This window comes from Diuraphis noxia, unplaced genomic scaffold (assembly GCF_037042655.1).
Source record: "Diuraphis noxia isolate RWA-SAM2 unplaced genomic scaffold, SU_Dnox_SAM2 contig0002, whole genome shotgun sequence".
NCBI lineage: Eukaryota > Metazoa > Arthropoda > Insecta > Hemiptera > Aphididae > Diuraphis > Diuraphis noxia.
In genome coordinates, this window is record NW_028301712.1 from 14,509,293 (window position 1) to 14,523,176 (window position 13,884).

Consider the following 13,884-nt stretch of genomic DNA (forward strand, 5'->3'; position numbering starts at 1 on the left):
TTTTCAAATGATAACCTATACTTAAAATTTCATAAACTAAAAAGGCTATTTTTTCAATGAATTTTCACGTTTAAATTTTCATTTTTCGTTAATCCGTTTAACAAGATATAGCCTCCCAAAGTTGGGTGGTTTTGAGTGGTGTTTATGTGTTATAGGTGTATGTTAGGTGATATTTACACACAAACCCCATATAAGTGTTGTTTGATAAAAGAATCACTCTGTATAAAAACAATTTGTTTGTACTATCCAATGCTATTTATTTTTTCTGCAAGAGTACTTTCATATTAAAAAAAAAATCTGGTAAGTTAGTGGATGTCGCTCAGCATTACAGTAAGCTACAAGTGAGCTACTGTAATGGATGGTATTAAATTTGAATTCAATCATGTTATATCATTGTATACAAAAAACGATTCTGAGTGGAGATGGTTTATCAGTCTAGAATATGTTATAATATATTAATTGTATTGTTATAATTGCAAAAAAAAAATGTCGTTCGTAGATATTTGATATTATAAAATCGTGAAATCGTACTTTTTCTCCTTTAACCGATTTTATTTCAAGTACCGTTTCGAAAATTAAAAAATGACTTCTCTTAAGTACCAGCTCAAGAACATTCACTTTCAGAAAAGATGCTACACTTGATACTTTCGAGTAATTTTAGAGGGAGAAAAAGTGTTTATAGAATAAAAAAGTAAAAGAAATAAACATCATTATAAAACCCATACATTCCTTGCTCCACTCAGAATCAAAAATGTATACAAATACGTAAAAAGATTTTCGTGATTACACCAATAACGGCAATAACATAATAGTTTTGTTTGTTTATTACTATTATTAATTTTTACAATTATTAATTGAAGTACATTTAATAATATAGCAATACTGATAATATAATAGCATTGTTATGTTTAAAATGTTAATAAAATATTCAAACATTTAAATAAATGTATACATAATATGTAAAACATTTTTATCGAGAATTCAAATTGATAGTTCTTGTTTTCGTTTATTTACAACTCAATACTTAAAGTTTTAGAATTATTATTGTTGGTATTAAAATCAACAATTCTATAATGTAATATATAAAAGAAGTTGAAAAATAGTTGTTTATTTTTAACAATAAATCGTAATTTTTCTTTAAAGCGTAATGCAAGTAAAGAACTTCTTAAATATTTGTTTATTAAAAATTGCTTAGACTAAAATATATTCTATTTCTCTACTAATCGAAATCGGATAAACGTGATCAGGTTATTGAAATGGTCTATTTTATGTATACAAATATTATAAAAACATATACATCGTAATATTTTTAAGAATAAACTCTGCAGCAGCAGTACTAGGTATACGTTTTTATAGAATTTGTAGTATTTAAATAAATAGAAAACAATCCTATTTTTATTTAAATTTCTTATTATTTCAGCGACCATCAGTGTCATTTTATTTTACTAAGTCCATTAACGAACGAAATCATCATAATACAATATTATAGGTATTTCACCGTACACGGAGTACACTAATAAATTATTCCTTTATATAAGTAAAAATTCCCGTGTTAACAATTTTAAATTATTCAAAATAAAACGTGCAAACTTCATTTTGATATGATTTAGTTAAATTCGTGCAAATTATAATAATAATATTTTTAACACAACATTGAATAAATTAACCTTATCACAAAGCATACTTCAACAACATAGTTTCCATTTTCCGTATAACAGGCATTTTTATGCGAAATCTCTTGACATACGTAAACAAATAATATTACTTTCGTCAACAATATTTAGGCTTGGTATTTATAGGAGTAAAATTAAATTTAAAAAAATCATTTAAGACAATAACAATATGTTTTCTATGTAGATATAGGTACCAATATAAGTAAAAATGTATTAATGTGTATTTTATTTTATTTTAAATTTTTTAGTTAATATTTGTATTATTATTATTATTATTATTATTATTGCTAAGTCTCAAAAGTTATAAAATAACAAAATTGTTTCATTACTCTTGGTTAGGTACTAAAAACAGGGGAAAAAAACAACGCCACGTTGATTCTTGCTCCAATAACATTATTGAGAAAAAACGATTCTCTGACGTAGGTACGCCAGAAAAACAAATGGAGAAGAATCGCGTACATCTGAATCACAATTACCATTGGTATAATGGCGAGTTTCTTTTCAGTGGTTCAGGACTTATCAATTCTGAAGTGATCGAATGTTTCTGTAAGTCGTTGCACATCTAAAAATTATAGTAAATTATACTTATGATCATAAAGCCGACTGTTTACAATAGGTGTTTATGTTTATTCACAAAGAAAAAAAATGTAAAATGTGGGTTTATTAATAAAATAATGAACAATGAATTATTAAGTTTATCAAAATCAAATATCAATACGATTTTTATGTCAATTTAAATTAATATCCTTAAGTTTCTCGAATAAGACTGAACTTTTGAATATCTACGTGTGTAGATATTCTACTAAGTTTCGTAAAGTAGAATAATTTCGTTCGTATAGCCCATCACATTTTTTTTTTTATTATTCCAATTTATTTTAGTAGATGCTAACCGTATATTGTTTTTGTATACACTCATCTGTGTACGTGGTTCCATGATTAACGGGTTGTTTGTAGCTGTTTTGTCGGAATGGATTTGTCGCGCCTACAATAAAAAATCGAATAATCGTCATAACACTAATATTTATAGAATAAAAACTACAAGTGATTTATAAATTTTAAAATTGACAGTAAATAGTACCTTGTGGAATATTTAAGTTGCTGCCAGATGTGTGCGTGGCGCCATAACCATGGTTTTCAGTCGCTAAGTCTTGTAGTTTGTTGCTTGACAAACCTCTAGGTAAAGGATTGCTGGGTACACCATGAGGTGCTAAATGAGCTGTTTCTTCAGCCACCTATGGAATACAGAAAATAAAATAAATATGTCTGTATTAATTTACAAATGATCAACTTGTACATGTAAAATCATGTGTATAATATTAAAAATATTTAAGTTAAATTATTTTTGTTCATACTCCTTAATTAGATTCTAAAAAACTCAAATACTTTAGGTAGCCATTAGGGATCGTTAGGATAGATTAAGTTAGATTATTTTAGGTCAATTAATTTAGGAATGGTCACTACTGATTTATGAGACCAGTGTCCAAGACGACAAGTGTCAAATCATTTAAACATTAATTAATGAAAGCTATAGCCTAAAATGATAATCATCTCTAATTAAGCCTTTCGATGGCTACATTATAAATAACTATATACCTGTAAATTTTTATTAGTCAGAAAATATCGATGATATATCAGCGTTTACTATCACGAACTTAAGGTACTTACAATATTACTGGCCACTCAGCAATTTTTAATTTCTGCGTAAAATTAATTATGTTTAATTAATAATTTGTAAGTGTTGGTAATGATTTAACGACTTGAGGTGTCGTCAAACCAGCGTTCGTTTTTATATATCCCATGCACCATTGTAACGAAGATAAATAAAATATTATGGATAAAAATAAATTTTGATGAATAACGAAATGATTTAAACGAGTAAATTATAATACAAAAAAAGATAAACAAAGGTCATCCACCATTTTAATCATTTACCCGAAATAAAATATCGACAACAACCACACCCAATTTTGATTTAACTAAACGAATTGATAAGTTAAAAAGGATTTCCTTATTATTAAGCAACAGTAAGTATACGTATAATTCACCTGATGTGGATCCTCGGCAACAGGTAATTCCGACACAAATCCAGTGTCCTTCCTGTAGAAATTAATAAAAATAAATGCTCCTAAGACGAGCGCGCAAACGAATCCGTATCCTCTAAACGTTGTCGTCGTTCCTGTACGAAAATACAATTTTCGTTTAAGTTAAAATTTTAAAGGACGCATATCAAACTTCTATTGAAAAACATAATATAGTGCATTTACCAAAGTATGTGACAAACCATCCACCGATGACAGCACCACATCCTCTGCCCAAACCATGATGGATGCCTTGCAACACACCTTGAGCCGAGCTTCGCAACTGTTGTGGAGTATTGTGAGCTATATATGAGCAGCAAGCAGCCCAGACTGCAGCATGAGTTATGCCTAAAAATGGAAAAAAATAAACATACACAATATTATTATAACAATAGAGAATATTAAAGTTATCAACTGTCCCAAATAAATTGAAGCCTTCAAAATCCTAAATAGTTCTCCTTCACTGCACGCCCTCATCGAAGATAACACTGGAGTATCATGCAGCCAGTGTTGTATTACAATAATAATTATTAATTAATAATAATACATTATGTAATTCATTTTTTTAATATGTATCAGTAAAAATGTAAAATTCAATAAGTAAAAATTTATTTTTATGTGAACCCCTATTAATACGCCGTTTTTGTTAATCCAACAGTAGCGTAGTGGTCTGATATACGTATGTCGGATTACCGAGATTGTACTATATTACTATTATAACTACTAGTTTACTACATAGTATTTATTGAATATTATGGCCAAATGGTATCACCGATCAATTTGTTCACAATGCGGACGATGTTAGGAGGATAGCTATAGATTAATATATTTATATATGGTCATATGGACTAACATAATGATACAATTTAACAATATAATTTACCTTGCATGAATTCAAACGGTAATACCCACCACGGGTTCTTCAGCCAAGAGATGTACAAGAAACGCAATATGTTGCCGACGAGTCCCAAACACAACACCTAAACACGATAAATTGATCTTGACTAACAGGACATGTACCTAAAAATATCGATGTAAAATACTAAAACACTCATACTTTGACGTGCCCCATCTGGCGGATGAGTTTGAAACTGAAGAAGTACGCGAAGATCTCAGAAATGTGATTGATAACTGAAGCCACACCGAATAGCGTCGGAGACCCACCGTAATCCTAAACATTAGTTGTAATATTTAACAACGGAGTCAATAATTAAATTCGGACTACATCCATACGATGACAATATTTCACTCACTTGCAAATGCCAAAACAGGAACGTGAATATCAATCCAATACCAAATCCCATAAACCATGATACGAACAAAAAAGATCCGCACTTCAAGTTCGCGAAATATTTTAATACTGTAATCCATTCAGGAATTTTTTTCGTTGTTTGAGCAAAGATTTTAGTCTGAAATATAAGATCATAATGAATAAGTCATATTTTCAAGTGATTAAAATCGTAATTGCGATTATAATATGTAAGACGACATATAAATCATTAAATTCTACGGAATTAAATACTTTAATCATTTTTAAATACTCCATTTTTATGTAGGTATTCTTTTCTATATTCGAAGTATTTTCAAATATTTATTTTTTTTATGAAACTCATCGTTAACCACTGACCATAAAATAATAATAGAGTTAAATTGTATGGAGTTTATGATTTTGTCTTTTTATGCATATTTTGATAAATTTAAATAATCAATGACTATAAGACTTAAGTACTTATTTTAAGAGTTTTTTAAATGCTTGTGTATAGTATATTGAAAGAATTCAAGCAATACTATTATTATCAAATATTCATTTAAAATAATTTTAAAAGGTATTTTTATCCAAATATGTATAGTACCACTATTATAACCTATAACATAGATAAGTACCAAATAATTAGTCGACTTTTAAAAACTTATGCAATGTAAAAATATTTGTAGTCTCTAAAATATAATATATTTTAAAACTTATATACATTTGCCAGTTACGTAATATATTATCATTAATTACATATTATATTAACATTATGATCGTACTACATTTTCAAATCAATATAAAATTTAAATTCATACCATACATTTAATGTTTATTGTTAAAGCAATGGTAAATCACTGATACTTTTAGATTTTCAATATGCATCGATAATCATATTTTTAATCAATAAATATGATATTTATATAAAACATACAACTTATTGTTAAAATTGAACAAAATTATTAGTGTTTCATAGCTTAATAAAAATTGTATAAATTAAACATTGAAACAGATGTGGTTTTTCAGGATGACATACATACCTACCTGCAATAAATTTATTTAATTTGTGAATTACATTTTAAAAAATTTCATTATTTTCGAGGTTGTATTTTAAAATCAGTTTAAAAATTATGTAGGTAGGTAAACAAAAGGATATAATATCATCGTTATTTAATTAACCAAGTATTAATTTATACCTACAAAATTGTCATGCAAAATAATAAACGATTGACAAATAAATAGCTATGATGAGAATACTATTACCATAAAGTGTTCAATTATTCTAAGAGGAGTATTTTTTAAAATTTTTTTGTTAAAATATTCATTACACATACTTTGAAAATGATTTTACCGAAAGTATGCGAGGTAGTTATCGAATTACCTTTAAACTCGCCTCTCCACCACCACCTTCCGGGAGATCGGGGGGCCTGGGAGGCAAACCCGCCACGTTGGGTGCCAAGGACGGAAGGTTCAACTGTTGCGCCAACTCCTGCTGGAGGTAATCGTCCCGGGTCGGAGCTGCTCCTTTTTCCATCATCATTTCCGTTTGCTCTGATTCCATCGTCGTATCATCGTACCGGAAGTTCATCTGCGTGGCAGTGATCAAAGCGGCGCCCATGAGTACGGAGAACGTAGCAAAGCAAATAGTATAATTCTTCTCGCGGTCCTGTGGACCATCGCATGGATGATCCGGAAATGCGGTCGAATGGTCCAGAGCTATGCCCACGAAAAACATGGCCAGGCCCCAACCCAATGAACCAAACATTCTCTGGTGTCCATATTTGTCAGCGTCCGTACCCAACAGCGTGATAACTGCCGAGTCAGCTAATGTGATAGCTGGAGCACTGAAGAACTCGCCAATCATGACTAAGAGCAATAGCAGAAAGAACACTTTCTCAATATCCTGAAGAAAACAAATACGAGTTCCGTTATAATGATGTAAATTATTTTTAATTTCATACCTTTACTATATACTTGTATAATACTATAATGTAGTATATAGTAATAGTTTATAATTTGGTCTAAAAGGGTTATTTTTTGATTTATTTATTTATTTATATTTATATGGGCTGGGCCCAATAGATAAAGATTAAACAAAGACCATGAATGGTTTACAAAGTAAAGTTGAAAAGGTTGTACATCTTATAGTAAAAATACATTGGTTCTAGATCTAGATATATTATTAATATTAACATACACAAAATTATTATTTATTGATATTAATCCTTTAATCTAATCGAACTTCTCAATTTTAACTGAGAGAGGGGATAATATGGTAATTTTAAGGAATTATGAATTGAAAAACTACAAGTACTTATACTACTAGCTACATATAGTTACATGTAATATCTGGTTATCAAATCGTAAATTCTACTGTGCCGGCCTATACTTAATATTTTTGATTACTGAATATAACCCTATAACTAAGCCAGGTTATATATCTAAATGACGCTCATCATGCAAATCCACGGTTTTTGACTTATTGGCTTAAAATTTTGCATACGTTTTATTTAGAATCCCAGGTGGATTGTAAGAGTATTATACTAAAATAAATGAACAATAAGTAACAAATATTATATAATATAAAAGGTAATGTGCATTATTGAGTAAGCACCACTGCAGACTGATTATAAAATTCAGATATTTATTAGATTAATACAATTAACGAATGCAAGAACCTTTTACCGGCCATTTTAAAATAAAGCCTCTTTTAAAAACTAATTACATCGCATAAATATTGAAAAAAAAAACTTGATAGTAAAAAGCCCAACAACTAACCATTTTTTAAATAGGTTTCATATTTCTGAAAACACAAAGACATTTTTTTTGTATTTGTATTCGAGTTGTTACACCTTTCAACATGATAGGTACTCAAATGTCACTCAATAATGAGGTCAAGAGCCTTATCATTTTTACCAGGTCTTTAAAATGAACGATATTAAGTTTCAACACTAGATAACTACAATAGGGATTTCAGAAACAAAATGTTCGTACAATTTAGCATACTAAAATAATGAGCACCAATAACTGAGCTAGTTTTACTACTTATTTAGTTAGATTGAATGTGTCAGCTATTATAGGTAAAGATTAAGTAATTTTTAAGCCTTAAATCATATATCAATATTTTGTCACAAATGTATTACTATTGATTATAATTAATAGTATAAATATTTTATAATACATGGTATAATAACGTTTTGTCATTGTATATAATAGGTATAGTTATAGTTTTTTGAAGACCTTCATAACTTGAAAATGTGTTGAACACAAATTCTAAACTATGACTAACAAATTATAATACATTTCTGTATTTTCGTTGAGTTATGTGAGGATTTTCAACCGAATTATAAATGACAAAAACAGATCAAGTTTCGTGAAAAACTGAAGTCTTGAAATAATATTAGTTATCTCTTTTATCGTTTGACCTTGGAACTACTTACTTCTATCGTGTACACAATGTGGCTGTAAATAGGCATGACCAAGTTGTAGTGCTGTTTCTCGTTGTAGTTGGAGGCAAACTTCACGTCCAACGGAGACCGGCCTGCCGTAAACCTCGGTCGCACGCCACGAGTTCGTCTTATCACTGGTGTGGACAAGTCCGGGACTTCGAAGTCGTTGATGTCTTGGTCGTATTTAATAAAATCCGTCACCGAAGACACGTCCCGCTTGTACACTTTGGGTGCCATGGGCGTTTCCAGCATATAGGTGGACGCGTTTTTTTTCACAATACATCTAGTGGCCGGTGGCTGTATGAATCCCAACGGCAGCGTAAAAATTATCCAACACGAAAGCGAAGCCAATAACAACATTTTCCCTTTCCGCCATCTACGGAAAAAATTACCACAAGATCGTAAGACGTGTCTAACTACTATTAAAATTATTATATTGTGTCGTAAACATTCATTCATAATCGTAACACTTTCCAAACCACGTTTCATCTATGGAGGGTTTAATAGTAATTAAATCATTTGACAAGTCAATTTCTACAATTTAGGCGGTGCATATAGGTTCATTATTGTGTTCATTATTTACTACCTAGGTATTATGAATTAAAAAAAATTAAAAAAATATTATTTCATCATAAGACTATGAAACATATAATGACAAACATGATCAGTTTGAAATATGATGTCTACAAGTTTCGATATGGTGTGTACTTTGTAGTTTGTACTCCACATTATATTATTGATATACAAGCCTCTGTAACTTGTCTATCTTGAAACCATTGCGTATGACTATATTGCATTCAAAATTTCATGGTTATATTTTAAAATAAAATTGTGAAGTTAATAAATTTCATTAGATTTACCGTTGCTGAAAAGTCTAAGCCATGTTATTACTGCTGAGTTCACTTCAGTTATGTTGAGTACATTTTTGTTTTACATTAATAATACGCTAAACTGCAGCAATAACGTGATATGATATCTTAGCTTTTTGTGGCCTACTTAAATATTTTTAGTAGGTAAATAATAATTTCTAAACTTTAATAAGTAAAATTCTAATCTATTTATATAATATAATAGGTATATTTATGAAATCACTGGAATCAGTTGATAATAAATCAGTAACATAATTTATTTCATAATTTTTTGACACGTATTATATAAATAGTAAACGATTACGCTTGTATTATTTAAAGCATGTAGGTATTGTTGAAAAAATTAAACTTTAATTCTCACATTGATGTGAATGCATCGTTACTCAAAAATATGTGTTGAAATTGATTTTCTGTCAAACTAAGAATATAAAATTCTGCGTGTAAAATTAAATTTTAACTGCAGTAGGTATATATACCTAGTATACTAATATTACATATCACACATAATGTAATAAACCTATAAATATTATTAATATTAATATTTTTACTTTCATTTTATTATTTTATTATGTTTAAGTTTGTAAATATTTATTTTAAATTATTAAATATTAACAATATGTCGCTTCTTTCAACAAAAGTCTCATGACCAGGTAATTGTAGCTTTTATCACATTTTCTTATTGTGTCATCCAATAATAATTAATACAGATTGATTTTTACTTGTAAAAATGAAATTAACTAAAAATAATATTGTAGTTACTATCGAATGATAATTTCAGGTAAAGTTTTCATTAAAGTATAGATATGTAAATTTCTTTAAACTAAATCATTAATTTTGTAATTAAATATTTTAAAATAGGTAATATTTAGACCTTCGCACCTTCGTTAGTACCTAATTGAAATTCTCATAAAATATTTTTTAAGCTTATATTTTAGATTCTGAGCGTAGCGATGAATGTATTGATTTTACCACGATGTGTGTGCCTTTTTTTTTGTCTGTCATCACGTTTTGGGGCAGTAAAAATACTACGATTTTTGACTTCAGTACTTCGTTCGATCAGAAAGTGAATCTAGTTGGTACTTTGGGGGGTCAAAAGTAAAAAATTCTTAAAACTTTTCTAAATATTTGAGCAAAACAAACTAAAAATTAAGGGAAAAACGGAAAATTTTATGCACACACTCATTTTTCGACAAAATCGATTTTGGTTTTTGATGTAACATTAAAACAAATGACCGTATATACATGAAATTTTCACCGAATGTTTATATAAGTATATTCTATCCACCATGCAATTTTCAAAAATGTTCGACTTAAGTTGAACTATTCATAGTCATTTTAAATTTTCGATCATTATTAGTTTTTTTTTAATTAATGTCGATAAAAATGTATTTGTTGGGCAGAAACGTTTGAAAATTTAATGCAAGGCTCTTAACATATGTTTACAAATAGCAGTTGAAAAATAAAATAAATTCATAGTCACAATTTTTTTTTATAAGCATTCAAAGTTTGAATTTTGACAAAATACGTAAAAATCACAAAAATTCACAAAATATTTTAAGCTAGAAATTCATAAAAAATTTTCTTTTTAAATCTGAGATTTAAAAATTTAATACAAGATTCTTTAAAAGTTTTTCAATCTTTATCACAACTAAAAAGTCCACCGGAAATTCAAATTAAATTTTTATGAGCATTTGAAATTTAAATTTTTACAACATTGGATTTTCACTTTTAGCGATTTCTTTATTTTGGTGTAACTCTAAAACAAATGACTGCAGATACTTGAAATTTTCACTCAATGTTTTAATAGGCATTTTCTATATTTGATAAAATTTTCAAAATATTTAGATTTGTTTTGAGCTGTTTACTGACATTTTAATTTTTCAACTTTTTTAGTTTTTTTTTCTATAAATATTGATAAAAATGTATGTGTAGAAAAGCTTGAAAATTTAATACAAGGCTTATAACACATTGTAACAATAGCAGTTAAAAAATATTAAAAATACATAGGCACCATTTTTTTTTTATAAGCATTTTAAGTTCAAATTTTGACTAAATACGTAAAAATTACGGCAATGTTCAAATTATCTTAGATAGAAATTCATAAAAGTTTTTCTTTTTAATTCTAAGATTTGAACATTTAATACAAGGCTTCTAACATATTTTTACAATAGCAGTTGAAAAATAAAAGAAATGCTTGGTCACAATTTTTTTTTACAAGCATTCAAAGTTTGAATTTTAGAGAACATACGTAAAAATCACGAAAATTCATAAATTATTTTATGCTAGAAATTCATTAAAAATTTTCCTTTTATATCTTAGAATTTAAAATTTTATATAAGGCGCATAACATATTTTTACAATAGCAGGTGAAAAATAAAAGAAATATATTAGCACAATTTTTTTTTTGCAAGCATTCAAAGTTTGAAACCTATTAGTTAAAATCAACAAAACCGGACTATTCATTCAATCCTTTGGTAAACCGTTTGTTTCTATATAATGCATGGTAATCAATTTCAAGCAAACACATTCGTTTCCAAAACGATAATATTTTACCCATAGCACACGTACCAAACTGTCAACAAAACCGGGCTGGTGTGCTTGTTAACCCAATTTAGATAATATCATAGCAATTTAGTGTGTCCAAACAATTTAAATACACTCAGATGAATTTAACGTGATTGCCCGATTGGATCGATGATTGAATGAATTCCTAAAACTTTCCAACGGACGGTGAAAAATATCGTATCAATCTCCCACTACCCCTCCCTCACCTGGTGTGGCATTCGTTTAGAAACCCTTTTATAAATCACCGATCCTCGACAGCACGGTTCGACCTTGAATCTCGAATATACATAACAGAAAATTTATCATATTAATAACAGTAGGTATTATATACACTTTTTGGACGGCGTTGTGAAATTTCGTCAAATTGATGAAAGGGATTCAGAACATCTTGGCGATAAGTCCCAGAATCGGAAGGGTCAGGTAAATCGTCTCGGAATTTCGATGTCTATGCGAGTACAAGATGTGTGTTGGTGAGGGTGTATAAGTGGGTCGAGAAATACACTCGGTCGCGGGTCGACGGCGGGGAGGAACGGGTAAAATCGATCGGAGCCGTTTTCATGTTTAACGGCAGCGGAGCGGCGGCGGTCATACACGCGCCGGACCATAATACGTAAATAATATGCATTAAATATAATTATTTTGGGAATTATGGAAAAACGTTGTTGATCTTTTAACTTAGGATAAATATACGGTTTAGTGTAGATAGGCCAATGGGATTACAGTATTGAAACCCAGTTCAAGTAAAATATTAGATAGCGATACAAAGTTTAAATACAATTTTTCGTGTGTGCAAAAACTGGGGTCGCGCTCTTATTATCATTACCTGTCAGCCAGGCCTCCCCAGAATGGGGCAGCCAGAAACTCGACGAACGGCCGGGACCCGATGAGCAGACCACACTGGCTGGGGTTCATGCCCATCTGCTTGAAGTAGACGCCCATCAGTGGAAACAGAGACCCGAACGCCGAGTAAAAGAAGAAGTAGAACGTCTTGACTGTCAGCAGCTCCTGGTCAACGGACCCGAATATTAGTTCGATGATGTCCGACTTGCCTCGTATTCTGTTGGTCGAGTCCTTGGGCTGCGGATAGTGTTCCGGGTCAACTTCGCCGAGCGCCTCGGGGTCGACGCGAGGTCGGACACCAGCCGCGGCCAGCGCGGGCCCTCTGGCCTCGCGTGGCACCTCATACTGCGACGTCATGCCACCAGCAATACGACGTCAACCTATACCACTGACCTACTGACCGACTGACTGACTATGACGGTCGAACCAGTCGACGATACGAATCCCCTGATGTACCAACAACTACGAAAACGGTGCACACGGCGTTACGGGACGCCCGTTACCTGACCCTCGACTACGTCGTGTGTGGTAGCAGAGGGGACGCCGCGTGACGCGCTGCACTCGCTGAGGGGGTCGGCCGCGGAAAATGGGTGCGTGCGCGCGCCCACGCGCCAGTGCAACCCTTATCGACAAGCTGAAAAGCGCCAGCGACACGATAAAATCCAATGAACACCGAAAACGATAAATTTTAACCGACCGACGAGAACAAAATTGCACATGATTGAATTTATATACCTATCTATATACGTATGCTGCACCTGCAACGTATACCGAATGTCAATGTGAAAAAGTTAAATATATGTAGGACAAAACACAAAGTATATATTATTATTATAATATCGGTCCGATATTATCGGACCTCGCGGGTTCATCTAACAATTATTATATTTGTATCTCAAGCTAGACTGGAAAAACTGCAGCCGAATCGGTTATAACGATATTTGGATATTTATTGTTCAATGCTTAAATAATATTTTACCACGTATATGGGTGATAAGATGTTATGTTCACCAAATAAAAATAATAACTAATCCCAATTTTAAACTATGCTCGTAGAAAGAAAAATCACACCGAAAAATCACTCACGGAATAATGTCGAGTAATCACATTTGCGCAACCTATAATACCTATAAATATTAAATAACAGGTAGCTAATACGTT

At 30.6% G+C, this 13,884-nt stretch overlaps 1 protein-coding gene across 1 annotated transcript; it reads right to left on the reverse strand.

The window, feature by feature from the left end:
* Positions 1-1,392: 1,392 nt before the first annotated feature.
* On the reverse strand, positions 1,393-13,257 carry jef (major facilitator superfamily domain-containing protein 6 jef). Its single transcript, XM_015512565.2, has 11 exons — positions 12,707-13,257; positions 8,441-8,825; positions 6,382-6,903; positions 5,005-5,160; positions 4,809-4,922; positions 4,635-4,731; positions 3,938-4,099; positions 3,719-3,849; positions 2,752-2,905; positions 2,564-2,655; positions 1,393-2,235 (listed from the first exon to the last, which is right to left on the reverse strand). Exons 1-11 carry the CDS (start codon positions 13,078-13,080, stop codon positions 2,146-2,148), a joined length of 2,277 nt encoding a protein of 758 aa, XP_015368051.1. The 5' UTR covers positions 13,081-13,257; the 3' UTR covers positions 1,393-2,145.
* Between the last annotated feature and the right edge of the window lie 627 nt (positions 13,258-13,884).

What these genes read in the sequence shown, in the direction of transcription:
- jef (XM_015512565.2), bottom strand. Translation starts at nt 13,080, where the DNA reads ATGACGTCGCAGTATGAGGTGCCACGCGAGGCCAGAGGGCCCGCGCTG. An exon ending in TTGCCGAGGATCCACATCAG is followed by an intron (nt 2,906 to 3,718) that starts GTGAATTATACG and finishes TGTATTCCATAG; the next exon opens with GTGGCTGAAGAAACAGCTCA. An exon ending in CAACTTAAATATTCCACAAG is followed by an intron (nt 2,656 to 2,751) that starts GTACTATTTACT and finishes TTTTTATTGTAG; the next exon opens with GCGCGACAAATCCATTCCGA.